The sequence below is a fragment of the Cydia splendana genome, chromosome 26, assembly GCF_910591565.1.
Source record: "Cydia splendana chromosome 26, ilCydSple1.2, whole genome shotgun sequence".
NCBI classification, from domain to species: domain Eukaryota; kingdom Metazoa; phylum Arthropoda; class Insecta; order Lepidoptera; family Tortricidae; genus Cydia; species Cydia splendana.
In genome coordinates, this window is record NC_085985.1 from 8,111,054 (window position 1) to 8,124,055 (window position 13,002).

A 13,002-nucleotide genomic window follows, 5' to 3' on the forward strand; every position below is an offset into this window, starting at 1 on the left:
GCTAATAAAAAAAAAAAACAATACATTTGTATAAATTAACAGCTTTTTAGTCTCCAACATTATAATTATCTATTTGCCCAGTTTTGCAGATGCCTATCTGCAAAACTATCTGCTTAGGTGCTCCTTGAAGTTAAGGCTTCAATCCAGGATGCTTCGGAGATATTTAGGAAGGAAGTTGCGTCGGAGAAGATTGCTCCTGAATTTTACTCTCAGCTCCTTGTTGGCTAGATTGTTGCACTGGTGAGAGCAGGGCACCTCTGTCTTGGCAGTGCTGGGGCACAAACGCCACCGAGAGAAATAGTCATCTAATACATCCAGGTCCTTTTCCAGGGTATTTTGTTCCAAGCTGTCTTTTTCTGTCACAAGGGGCAGTTCATCAGCATAAGCAAAGTTCCGCGATGTGGTGTTAGGCAGGATACGACTCAACCATCGGTATTTTCAGACCTATGACAACTTATACTAGGCGGTGTTGAGAGTGTGGAAAATCCGCTAGCACGTACCGCTCGGCGGCCACTGGGGTACCGTCTATTGCTCTTGTTGTGAAGACTGGGTCCAGGTTGTAGTCATTTCTCCATCGAGCTGATTTGAACGTTCCTTTGCCTTTTTTAGAAACTACTAAAACAGTGTGGTTCCTATCTGCCCAGTCCATGATCGCCTCATCGTTGGCGTCAGATTTCCTATATCCCCAGCTGGTATGGTGGCTATTCAAGTCTCAAATGTAAAGAGATGGATGCTCCAAGTAATGAAGGCGTGGAGAACACCAGCAGCTACGTGGAAGCTTATATATATTGCGTATCCGCGTTTTGCCGATTTTAATAATCGTGGTGGTGATGTTGTTGCCATCCATGTTATTTGAAATCACGTTGACCAGGGCAGTAAGAGAAGACCGGCCGTATGTCGAAGTTATATATTGTTTATGGTATAATGCCGCTACCAAATCAAATCCCGGTATTGTACCTCGTTTAGCGAGTTCGGCATCATCAGCGGTGTGTGTTTCCAGAAGGAGGACTATGTCAACACCGTTGTCATATAATATTTTGCTTGTTGAGGTCTCTGGGGACAAAAGAGCTGGCAGCTTCCTCGCTCAACGCATAAGCGTTGCGATCCAGCGAGGAAATGCTGCCAGCATTCTTGGCACTATGCCCCAGGGGCCCTCTCTAGATATAGATTTTTAGGTTTTTTTTTTTAGGTTTAGTTTTAGTTTTGTAGGTAGTTCTATATTTTTTTTTTAGGTATTAGTTTTAGTTTTGTAGGTAGTTTTAATTTTAGGTTACTTTTTATTCTAAGTTTGTTATTAATATTGTAAATAAAAATGTATATGCCGTTTACTAGTTGAAAAGAAACACATCATTGATAATGACAATGTGCCAAGTCCACCAGAAATAGAAAATATTAAAGATGGAACTAAAAAGCTTTACAAAAAAAGTTACACTAAGTTTATGGGATGGCGGAAGAAAGAAAATATATCTTCGTTTTCAGAAAACGTCTTGCTGACATATTTTCAGGATATGAGCACTAAATATGCACCTTCGACGTTATGGGCTGAGTATTCTATGATCAAATCGACATTGAAGCTTTATGAAAAGACGGATATATCCAGTTATGGCAAGCTACTGCAGTTTTTAAAGCAAAAGTCGGAAGGGTATAAAGTTAAGAAGTCAAAAACATTTACACCTTCGGAAATTGAGAAATTTATCAGAAAAGCACCTGACGAAGTCTTTCTTATGGTTGCCGTAATTTTCGGCGTGCTAGGTGCTTGCAGAAGACAAGAACTGCAAAGATTGCTGTTCAAAGACGTCATCGCTTTCAACGAAATGCTACTAGTCAATATAATGAAAACTAAAAATAAACTAGACCGAACATTTACCGTCACTGGTAAATACTATCGCATTGTGAAAACATTCATCGACGGCAGGCCAAAGGATTGTAGGAATGAACGTTTTTTTCTAACGTATTACAAAGGGAGATGCACCGGCCAAAATGTGGGGATCAACTCGTTTGGCAATATGGGTAAAACGGTGGCGAGATACTTGAAGTTGTCGAACCCGGAGCTGTATACTGGCTAGACGTGCGCGCCGCCGCGGCGCGCCGCCGCCATAAGGAGTCAGCGCGCCGCCGCCGCCGCCGGTAGTTTAAAATTCGCGCCGAATATTTTTTTAAAGACAGTATTATGCAGCGTTAAAATATGTAATAGGTTATAGTCCGATAAAAAATAGTTGAAAATTATTGCGAGCGCCACTTCCTACGTAACTCACACATTTTTGACGTAAAATACTTTACTTACTTAAACATGGCAATAATTTAGTACGGAAATTTTTTGGTTATATAATTTAATTTCTACTACTATTTTATGTCGCACCAACACCATACTAACTATTTCTTATGTGGCAGTAGTTTATGTAAATCATACATAAAAATGTGTTGTATGTATGGGTAAAACACATTTACAAAGTATAATGTCCAGTGTTTTGACCGTTGTCAATTACACGGCACTTTTGCTAAGTCCAGTATGTTGGACATTGCCAAGTATGCGAAGAGTAAAATTATCAAATATTCTAGTAATTTTTATGGTAAATAAATTAAACAGATGGATGTTAGGTGTTACAAAACGTTTTAAAAAGTCATTACTTGTCGTATTACAACGTAATGAACCAAATAGATAAAAATATTTTTACGGATTTTTTTTCCTGTGCGTTCATCAAGACATCAAGAGACAGACCCGATTTAATTTGACAATTTTCTTACGAAAATATTTATATAATTGCATGCATTATTGTAAAAACCATTGCTCAGATGTTGCTGCAACCTACGATACCCCGCTAAGTTTAATAAATGACGTCAATGACTGGTAAAATTTTACCACCTACGAGCTATATAGTTTTTGAAAAAAAAATGAGTTTTACTTAAATTCATATTAACATAAGTTGACTTGACATTATCAGTAAGTGTATCTGTAATTAAAAAATGCAATTATTCTATATTTATTTAAAAAAACATGAATTTGACAAAAAAAACCTTATACACATAAAGTACCTATGGTATGTATACTCGGCAAAATACTGGACGTCTTACATTATGCGGCGTATCTTTTTATTTACACTGAACCTGGCAACATCCAACATATTTGACATAGGTACCTATGTTTTTTCGAAACTATTATAAATAGATGATTTTTATGATTTTTCTACAATAAACAACCACATAATAAGATTTTATTATTATTTAAGCTTCGTTTGTTCTACAGTCAGGTTGGTATTTTATTTTTTTCTTTTTCTTTAACTGTTTTGGGGCTGACTGCAGATCCCATCTGCTGGGTGAAAGCACATAATAAGATAATAACACAAAAAAATGATACTAACACAGTTTTTTGAGATTTTTTTCCCTTGTCGATTTAAGGGTTAAGCGTGGCTTTTCATTATATACGATTTAATATTGAAAAGTTGAAAATCCCACGCCGCCGGCGTTACGCCGCCGCCGTGGATTTTTTCGTGGCGCGCCGCCGCCCGATTTTTTTCGACCGGCGCGCACGTCTAATACTGGCCACTGCTTCCGAAGGACCTCGGCCACTTTACTTCTTGATGCAGGAGGTGACATGACTTTCAAGCCTGTCCTGAAAAAAGAATGGACGAGCGTCGTTACAGACTACATCGACCATTCCATTCAAAACCAGCAGCAGCAGCCGTCGCTCGAAGCGAAGAAGCCCACGATATTAAACACTTCAGACAACTCAGCTACCAAATGATATTTTGCTTAGGCATTCCGTTTTAGAATTGCTGAGTTAGTGAAATACTTCATTGATGGATTTGGATTGATTTATCGATATGGTCTTGGTATAAAGTATGTAAATAGAAATGTCTTGGAAGACTTAATATCAAAGCATTATTGATCCTAAAAATACTTGCTTATTTTACGAATTATACGTAAAATCGAAATCACCGAAAAAACCGGAAACCCGGTTTTGCAGTTTCACAAAAACCGAAAAACCGGTTTTCTAAAATACGCACGGTTTTGTGACCCCTAGTTTCATTCCTTGGACCATTAAGTTCGCATGTTGTGATTTAAAGTTCATTGTAAAACCTTCACCCCTGTTCATTATTCTATTTATTATACTGTAATATAATTTTTAACTTATTAAAATTAGAAACATTGTAGAAGGAAGTAATACAACACGAATTCCGGAATTCCCGCGGCATATCAGTATTAGCATAATGATTGAGGTCATTAACCCCGTTAGGCATCAACTCTGCCGATCACTGTATGATTGGTGCCGTTACCTACTAGCAAAGAGAATAGATATTATAGAGGGGTCCTGTCATAGTAAATGTTGTAGTCACAGTAAATTTACTGCCATCTATAGACAAACGACTAAAACTCAAAATGAAAACGTATAAAATTATCAAAAAAATGTATATATATGGATAAACGATTTTATTATTTTTATATCATTTTGACCCATGTTCATTGTTCATTATTCTATTTATTATACTGTAATATAATTTTTAACTTATTAAAATTAGAAACATTGTAGAAGGAAGTAATACAACACGAATTCCGGAATTCCCGCGGCATATCAGTATTAGCATAATGATTGAGGTCATTAACCCCGTTAGACATCAACTCTGCCGATCACTGTATGATTGGTGCCGTTACCTACTAGCAAAGAGAATAGATAGTATAGAGGGGTCCTGACATAGTAAATTTTGTAGTCACAGTAAATTTACTGCCATCTATAGACAAACGACTAAAACTCAAAATGAAAACGTATAAAATTATCAAAAAAATGTATATATATGGATAAATGATTTTATTATTTTTATATCATTTTGACCCATGTTCATTCACTGATATCTATGTGTTAAAATTGTTAAATATGAAATGGTGTCGTCACGCCATCTAGTCGAGCATAGGCTAAAGGTGTGTGCGCCATCTATCCGAGAATGACTTTTTCTTGATTTCCGAGGCCCGTTTTTTCCTTAGACTTTATTCATCTTATACGAAGTTACATATGTGTTTGCTACTAGTAAACATTGAACTAAGGAAAAAGGGATGAAAGACAGAATGGGAACTTTCATTTCAAATACGAGAATAGTAAATAAAATAGCTACATGAAGGGTGCTTTTGGGTTACTTGGAAATTTTGTTATTTCTGAAAGTACACAATACGTACTTCATAAAACATAAGTAAAAATAGGTACCGTTGTAGTTGTCTTGCGAAAAAATTGCGGTAAGTAAATAAACCGTCTTTCATGGAATCTAGAATTAAATACGCTTTGGCAAGCCACTTTTGACAGTAGGAGTTTACGGCAAATTTTAAAAATGTAGGCACTTTAGGATTGTTATACAAGTTCTGAAATTTGTGCCTTTTTCTACTGGCAGTAACAAAGTTGACTTGCCAGAGTATAGGTATCTGAATGAAAATCATGTGACAAATTTAACCCTTTTTCGATAATCGTGAAAAAATAACTATATACTTATTGTGAGAATGAATGTCCCCAGGGTCAGGCGTGGTAACAGGTAGCTACAAGTACATCCGTCCCACATCAATGAGGATTTCCGCGATCGAGTTTTTCACTAGATGACAGCACCGTGGCGAGAGGTCTAGCTGTCATAATGCACCAATCATGTTTAACCATGTTTTTTTATTGGTGGATTTTGACAGCAGCTGTCAAAAATACCTCTCGTCACGGTCACGGTGCTGCCATGTAGTGAAAATCTCTATCGCGGAAACCCTCATTTTTGTGGCTAGCCATAAGCCTGTCGCCACCTAGCGGTCATATCTGTCCTAACAGACGTGTTTTGTTAGAGAGTGAATCTTCTGTACTATTATTTATTCTGTGCCAGGGTCAAAATATACCACTTTCAACCCGCTTCATATACCGTCAGCCACTTTCAGAGCATAGAATAAAAAATAATTAAGTCCACTATTTAGTACCTTTTGTATTTTGCAACACTGTTTAAACAAATCAAACATGGTCGGGATGGTGCTTTAACATGTGATAGTTGAGGCTCGCTTTCTGTACAAACTTGGCGCCGCACACCTCACACACTTTATTTTTCTCCCCTGTGTGTATCATCTCGTGTATCCGACATGTCGATAACCGCGGGAACGTCTTCTTACAAAACCTGCACGTGTACACCTTGTCCACCTTATGGCTTATCATGTGTCTCGCCAACTGTGCGTTGCCAAAGAATTTAAATTTACATACTGAGCACGTCGCGTTTTTCTCCTTTAAATGCACTTTTCGTTGGTGACTCTCTATGATACCTTGTGTCTGAGCTTTGTAACCACATACTCCGCATGTCGGAACTTTATCTTCATGAAATTGCAGCAAATGTTTTTTTATTTCCCCTCTCAACATAAACTCAGGACAAAAAGAGCATTTCACAAGGTTATGATATTTGTTGTGTCTCGCCAGGAGTTCTTTTTTAGTGAATTTTAAATTGCACGGTTTACATGAATACTTTGTGTGATGCGGTTGGTTTTTGTGAGCGTTTAGTAGCTTTTGATCCAGAAAGTATTCGTCACATATAGGGCAGGCGATCTGAGGAATGTGTTTTATACTGATATGTGCAAGCAGCGGTCTTCGTTCCTCGTAGGCAAAATCACATAGACGGCATGCGTAGGGCTTCTCTCCTTGGATGAGTTTGATGAAATCCTCGTATTTGGACTTTTTCAATCCTGCAACCAAAAAGCAATCTAAAAGGAAGAAGGTATGGTTGGTTTACTTAAATTCACCGATGGTGAACGATATTAAGGTTTAAGTACTCTAGTGTATAGGGCCCTGAATTTTATATTTAATCTTGGGTCGTAGATGGCTTCGCACGGGTTACACAAAACCTTAATAAATTATACACCGAAACCTTCCTCAAGAATCACTCTATTGATAGATAAAACCGCATGAAAATCAAACCACACAAACAGACAGACGCGGCACGGCCGGGGACTTTGCTAAATAAGGTGTTGTGATAAAGATTTAGTTAAGTATTAGACATATAAACTGTTGATAAGATTAAGGAGTCCTAGCTAGAGTACTTACACAGTTGACATGATATACTTAAGACGTATCCACAGAACAGTTACCCGTGGAGGGCATACAATATTTTATCAATCGTCCTAAAATTAATAAAAATACATTAATCGATATAGACAGGTAAAACCTATGATGGCGCTATCTATACAAACCTTTGACAGTTGCCAACTAATCAAGAATGTTTTATTATTTTTCATTTCTACTGATCTCCACTTAAGTTAAATAAAAAAACTGTTATTAATTTATCAGGTTCGAAGGATTGTTTTGAATCAAACACATATTTTCCACTGATTCTTTATTAAATATAAAATAACGTGATTTTCAAGATAAAACCGAAAACTATTTTTTATATGCCATTGGTTTTAATCTAGAAAACCAATATAGTAAAGCGCGTGAAGGTTTTAATACCAAATAACAAATATTTAACAATAACAGTAACTGCAAGGCTGCACGCGTGTGAATTAAAAAAATTATGTTCAGGTACATCTTTGGAATGTAAACAACAACAAAGATTACATATAGACATTATACTATATTACGTAGATGATACGAAGAGGGTTTGAGTTCGATTGAATACATCGCAAAAATCATTGCAACGGTGTATATTCACGAATCTCACGATATAAAATGTCATATTTTCTACAAGCTGAAGCTCTGGAAGCGTAAAGACTGGCCTTACGTGCACTACGAAGTGGGGCCAGTTCGCTGGTGTCAAAATCTCATTTGTAACACCAACGCGATCCAGTCACGATCCGAAATGCGTAGTGCAGCATTTTTTTAATGACTAGGTACCTACTCGCTAGTTGTGTCGTGAAAGGCTACGAAAGAAAATGCAAATAGATAGATGAGATCTGACATCTTACGTAAATAATTACAGATTACATTAATCTCTGGCTTATAACAAGTTTTAAGTAGTGTCCGACCGAAGGTTCGGTTTCGGTTTCGGTTTCGGCCAGTTTCGGCCAAAAAAACATGTTTCGGCTGTAGTTTCGGTTTCGGCCAAAAAACGGCCGAACCTTTCGGCCGGGCCGAAACTTACGAAATGGTACTTCGTACTATGAAACTAAACTATGTGACAAAGACCAAAAGTTGGGGAATAAGTAGGACAACAATATTTATTAATATGTACCTACATATACTGATTCATGTATAGGTACAGAAATTAATTGGTTTATTATAAAACACAATTCCACCAATGAGGGCACCACTAGACGGTTGACGCAGTCTTAAGAAGCTGTTAATACTTATAACGCGCACACTGTCTAATTGTATCGGAGTAAATGAGATTAGCACTGTAGCATGTTACTGGGCCTGGGCAAAGGAATAACAAGAAAACTCATCATCTTCCTCGCGTAATCCCGGAATTTTTGCCACGGCTCATGGGAGCCTGGGGTCCAATTGACAACTATACCCAAGAATTGTCGTAGGCACTAGTTTTTACGAAAGCGACTGCCATCAGACTGATCTTCGAACCCAGAGAGTAAAAGGATCTATATCTGAATCCCTAAAGTCTTTTCTCCTATCTTTGCATTCCCTAATATTGTTTGTCATAATGATCAGTTGTCCTAACACTAAAAACCCTAATTTTGTTTTCCCTAATTATTGATTACTTATCCTAATGTTATTAAGCATATTTTCTTTTTTGCGAGGGTCGCAGTTCTAACCCTAACCTAACCCACTTTTGTGGCAGCAAGTTCTAAAACCTAACCATTTTTCAGAACCATACATTATGGAAAATAATCGTTATGTTATGACAATTGATCGTTAGTGCATGTGCCCATTAGGACAAACCAGTTAGGGTAAGTGACTTTAGGACAAACGTTGTTAGGGATTCAGAATGACACCCGAGTAAACTAGGCCTTATCGGGACTAGTCCGGCTTCCTCACGATGTTTTTGCTTCACCGAAATGCAAATAGTAGGTAAATATCAAAATGATATTTCGTATATAAGTTCCGAAAAACTCATTGGTACGAGTACGTCAAGAGTACCTACGTGGCCGGGGTTTGTACCTTGCGACCTTCGGATTGAAAGTCGCACCAGCGCTCAAGGAAATATCTCGCTTTTTAATACAATGGACATTGCTTGGAGTCTGTGTTCAACTACTTATCCTGAAGCCTGAAGCACGGCTTTGACTTCGCATGAAAGTTCGCCTCACTGGGGCACTTCGGACGTTTAGGCCCAGGTGAAGATCGGTACCCGGCCTTGCGATATTGTCAACAAAAAATTCGCGCTCGCTGCGCTCGCGTTTTTGTTTCACCCTGTATCTACAATCATGTTGGCTTGACTGCCTGACTGGTGAATGAATATAGTTAGACCAAGAAAATTCCGCAATTATTTTGCAGCATACGCAGTGCAACTAGTGCAAATGTTATTTATGAAAGTTTTGACGTTTAAAATAACACTTGCACTGCGTGTGTTATCAAAATCGTTGCAGAATTATCTTGGTCTAACTCTAGTAATTTTCTTAAAAAACTGCTTAAGTAACATCAATTTTAAGAGCATTGGGTGTTGACAGCCCCATAATATGTGTGTAAAAGCGGTTTTATGTCATTTTTTCAACGATTTTAACAATTCTATAAAAGGTTCGGTTTCGGTTTCGGCCGAAACTAGAGCCAAAGCCGAACATTCGGTTTCGGTTTCGGTTTCGGCAAAAAAACATGTTTCGGTCGGACACTAGTTTTAAGTGGTCATTTTACTACATTATGTGATTATGACAGTCAACCGCGTGCCATTGGCAAAGAAACGAATCTGTCCCTATCACACTAGGTAATATGGAAGTGATAGAGACACATTAGCGTTTCGTTTCTGTTTCTGTCACCTTGGCTAGGCCTCCTGACGCTATTACTTTACTTTTAAAATCTTGGCTTAGAAGGCCTGCTTATGTATGTGTTTTCTTAACATACTTATGGAACCAACTATTAAACGTGATGATCAGGATGATGTTTAAACATATGGTAGTTGAGGCTAGCTTTCTGAACAAACTTGGCGCCGCACACTTCACACACTTTATTTTTCTCCCCTGTGTGTATCATCTCGTGTATCCGACACGTCGTCCTCCGCGGGAACGTCTTCTTGCAAAACCTGCACGTGTACACCTTGTCAACCTTATGGGTTATCATGTGTCTCGTCAAATGTGTATATCCAAAGCATTTAAATTTACAAACAGAGCACGTCACATTTTTCTCCTTCAAATGCACCTTCCTTTGATGCGTCGCTACGATACCTTCTGTCTGACCTTTGAAACCACATACTCCACATGTTGGAATTTTATCTTCATGGAAGTTCAACAAATGTTTCTTTATTTCCTTTTTCAACATCAATTCAGGACAAAAAGAGCATTTCAGAAGTTCATGATGGCATTTGTTGTGTCTCGTCAGGAGTTCTTTTTTAGTGAAATTTAAATTACACGGTTTACATAAATACTTTGTGTGATGCGGTTCCGTTTTGTGAGCGTTTAGTAGCTTTTGATCCGGAAAATATTCGCCACATATAGGGCAGGTGATCTGAGGAATGTGTCCTGAGCGGATATGCGCGAGCAGCGGTCTTCGTTCTTCGCAGGCATAGTCACATAGACGGCATGCGTAGAGTTTCTCTCCTTGGATGAGCTTGATGAAATCCTCGTATTTTGACTTTTTCAATCCTGCAACCAAAAAGCAATCTAATAGGACAACGGTTTAGTAGTTTTACTCTTTAAGTAAATACCATGGTGAAAGATTCATTAACGTTTACTGAGCGTATAGGATTGGTTCTGCTCACGTCTCATTCTGAAAGTCATTAGAGTTAGTCCAACCTATGGCAGCGATTTTGTTAGCACAGACTGTGCAAGTGTTATTTTAAACGTCATAATTTTATAGAAGTAATCATGTCAAAGAAGAAGAAGGGAATGGAAATGCGCCTGTTCCCATCTATGGCCGGCGGGGACAAATGGGAATGAATCCATTCCAATCCCTGACCGCCTCGATTTCGTCCAATATATTTTATGATAAGTACATAATGGCGATTTTGAAAGTTGCTAAATTAAACTTCATGATAGTGATGTACAATAGTTGCATTATAGCAATTAAAAATCAAATTCGTGAAATTAAAAGGTACTAGTTGTGAATACCTACTTTTACATACCTAAAGACCGAAATTTCGTTCATGTATCAGCATTATTTTTTTACCATTCCAGGTACAGTCCAATGTCTTTAAGCTTCTTCAGGACAGCAAAACAAAAATGAAACGAATAGTCCAAGATTTAATTAATTTATTAAAATGTAATACGAAAAGTACACATAGTTAATGAAACACATATAAATTCCAATCAATACCAGTGATCATATTAATAATCTTTGTATAGTGGAGTTTAATAGAAATTGCGAATAATGTAAACAAACCATCTTCCTAATCTCACACTATACGCAAGTTAGAAAAAAAATAATATTCTAAACAAAATATTTAACAATAACAGTAGGTACCTAACCTAAGTAACTGCAAGGCGTGTGAATTTAAAAACGTATGTTTACATCTCTGGAATGTAAGCAATGTAAGCATGAACATATATTACATAGACATAATAGATGATACGAACGTTGAGGCCTATCAGTAAATATTTCGATTAAATACAACGCAAAAAATCATTGCAGCAGTCTCTACTCACGATAGAAAATGTCTTGTTTTCTACAAGCTCAAACTCTCAACGGCTACTAAGAATTTACATACTATACACATTTCGAAAAACTAGCCTCACAGGAATTACGAAGTAGGCCAGGCTTGTGTCAAAATCGCATTTGTGACGCTTGTGTTGTGAAAAGTTGTAAAAACTAGTAAGTAGGTACAGAAAAATAAATGAGATAACATATGTTATGTAAGCAGTTACAGATTACTTAAATTAAAGTTTATATAAATTTCGTGATTATGACAGTCAACCGCTCACACGTACAAGCTTAGACATACAAGTAGACTACGCTCTCACCTCCAACAACCTGTGGCAACATTCATTTATAGTCACCCACCCTAAAGAAAGAAAGAGACAGAGGTGTCCCTCGAGCTATCTTGCTCGGCACGTGTTTTGGCCATGTATTTTACGCAGTATTTGTAGAATATGGCGCTTTTTTGCTTACACAAAGAAGGTTCAATTGACATGTTCTGACGTTATCTTTACATACATTTTGAACTAACTAAACGTGATGATCAGGATGGTGTTTCAACATATGATAGTTAAGGCTAGCTTTCTGAACAAACTTGGCGCCGCACACTTCACACACTTTATTCTTCTCCCCTGTGTGTATCATCTCGTGTATCCGACACGTCGTCGGCCGCGGGAACGTCTTCTTACAAAACCTGCACGAGTACACCTTGTCAACTTTATGTCTTATCATGTGTCTCTTCATTTGCGTAGAACCGAAGCATTGGAATTTACAAACTGAGCACGTCTTGTTTTTCTCTTTCAAGTGAACTTTTCGTTGGTGGCTTATAATCGCGCCTTCTGTTAAACCTTTCAACCCACACACTCCGCATGTCGGGATATCTTTATGAACGTCCTCCACGTGATTCTTTACTTCCACTTTCGACAGTATTTTCGGACAAAAATAGCACTTTACAAGACCATGGTGATGTTCGTTGTGTTTTGTCAGCAGTATTTTTTTTGTGAATTTTAAATCGCATGGTTCACACGAATACTTCGCGTCATGTGGTTGGGTTTTGTGTTCTTGGAGTAGTTTTATGTCGGTAAAGACTTCACCGCAAGTTGGACAAGTCAGCTGCTGGATGTGACTTCTGCGGATGTGCGTTATCAACTCAGCTCGATCATGACTCTCAAAGTCACACTGGCAGCAAATATACTTTAGTTCCTCTCCATGGACGACCTTGAACAGTTTTTGGTATTTCGAGCTCGACTTGTGGATCCTTTTTCGTCCTGCAAATAAAAAACAAAACTTAACGCATTCACTGCCAGGGGGCGTGGCCTAGGAACAAACTTGTATGACGGTGG

At 37.9% G+C, this 13,002-nt stretch overlaps 1 protein-coding gene across 4 annotated transcripts in view; it reads right to left on the reverse strand.

The window, feature by feature from the left end:
• LOC134803263 (zinc finger protein 260-like) overlaps positions 1–13,002 on the reverse strand; it is a 98,620-nt gene that overhangs the window by 1,457 nt on the left and 84,161 nt on the right. Inside the window, exon 10 of one of the 4 annotated variants that reach the window (XM_063776007.1) lies at positions 9,780–10,671. The exons of 1 other annotated variant lie outside the window; for it this stretch is intronic. In XM_063776007.1, coding sequence (XP_063632077.1) covers positions 9,950–10,671 — 722 coding nt within the window. In that variant the 3' untranslated portion in view covers positions 9,780–9,949. Of the gene's footprint in view, positions 1–9,779; positions 10,672–12,115; positions 12,928–13,002 lie in introns of those variants that run through there. 2 more of the 4 variants (XM_063776003.1, XM_063776002.1) reach the window with 2 other exon arrangements.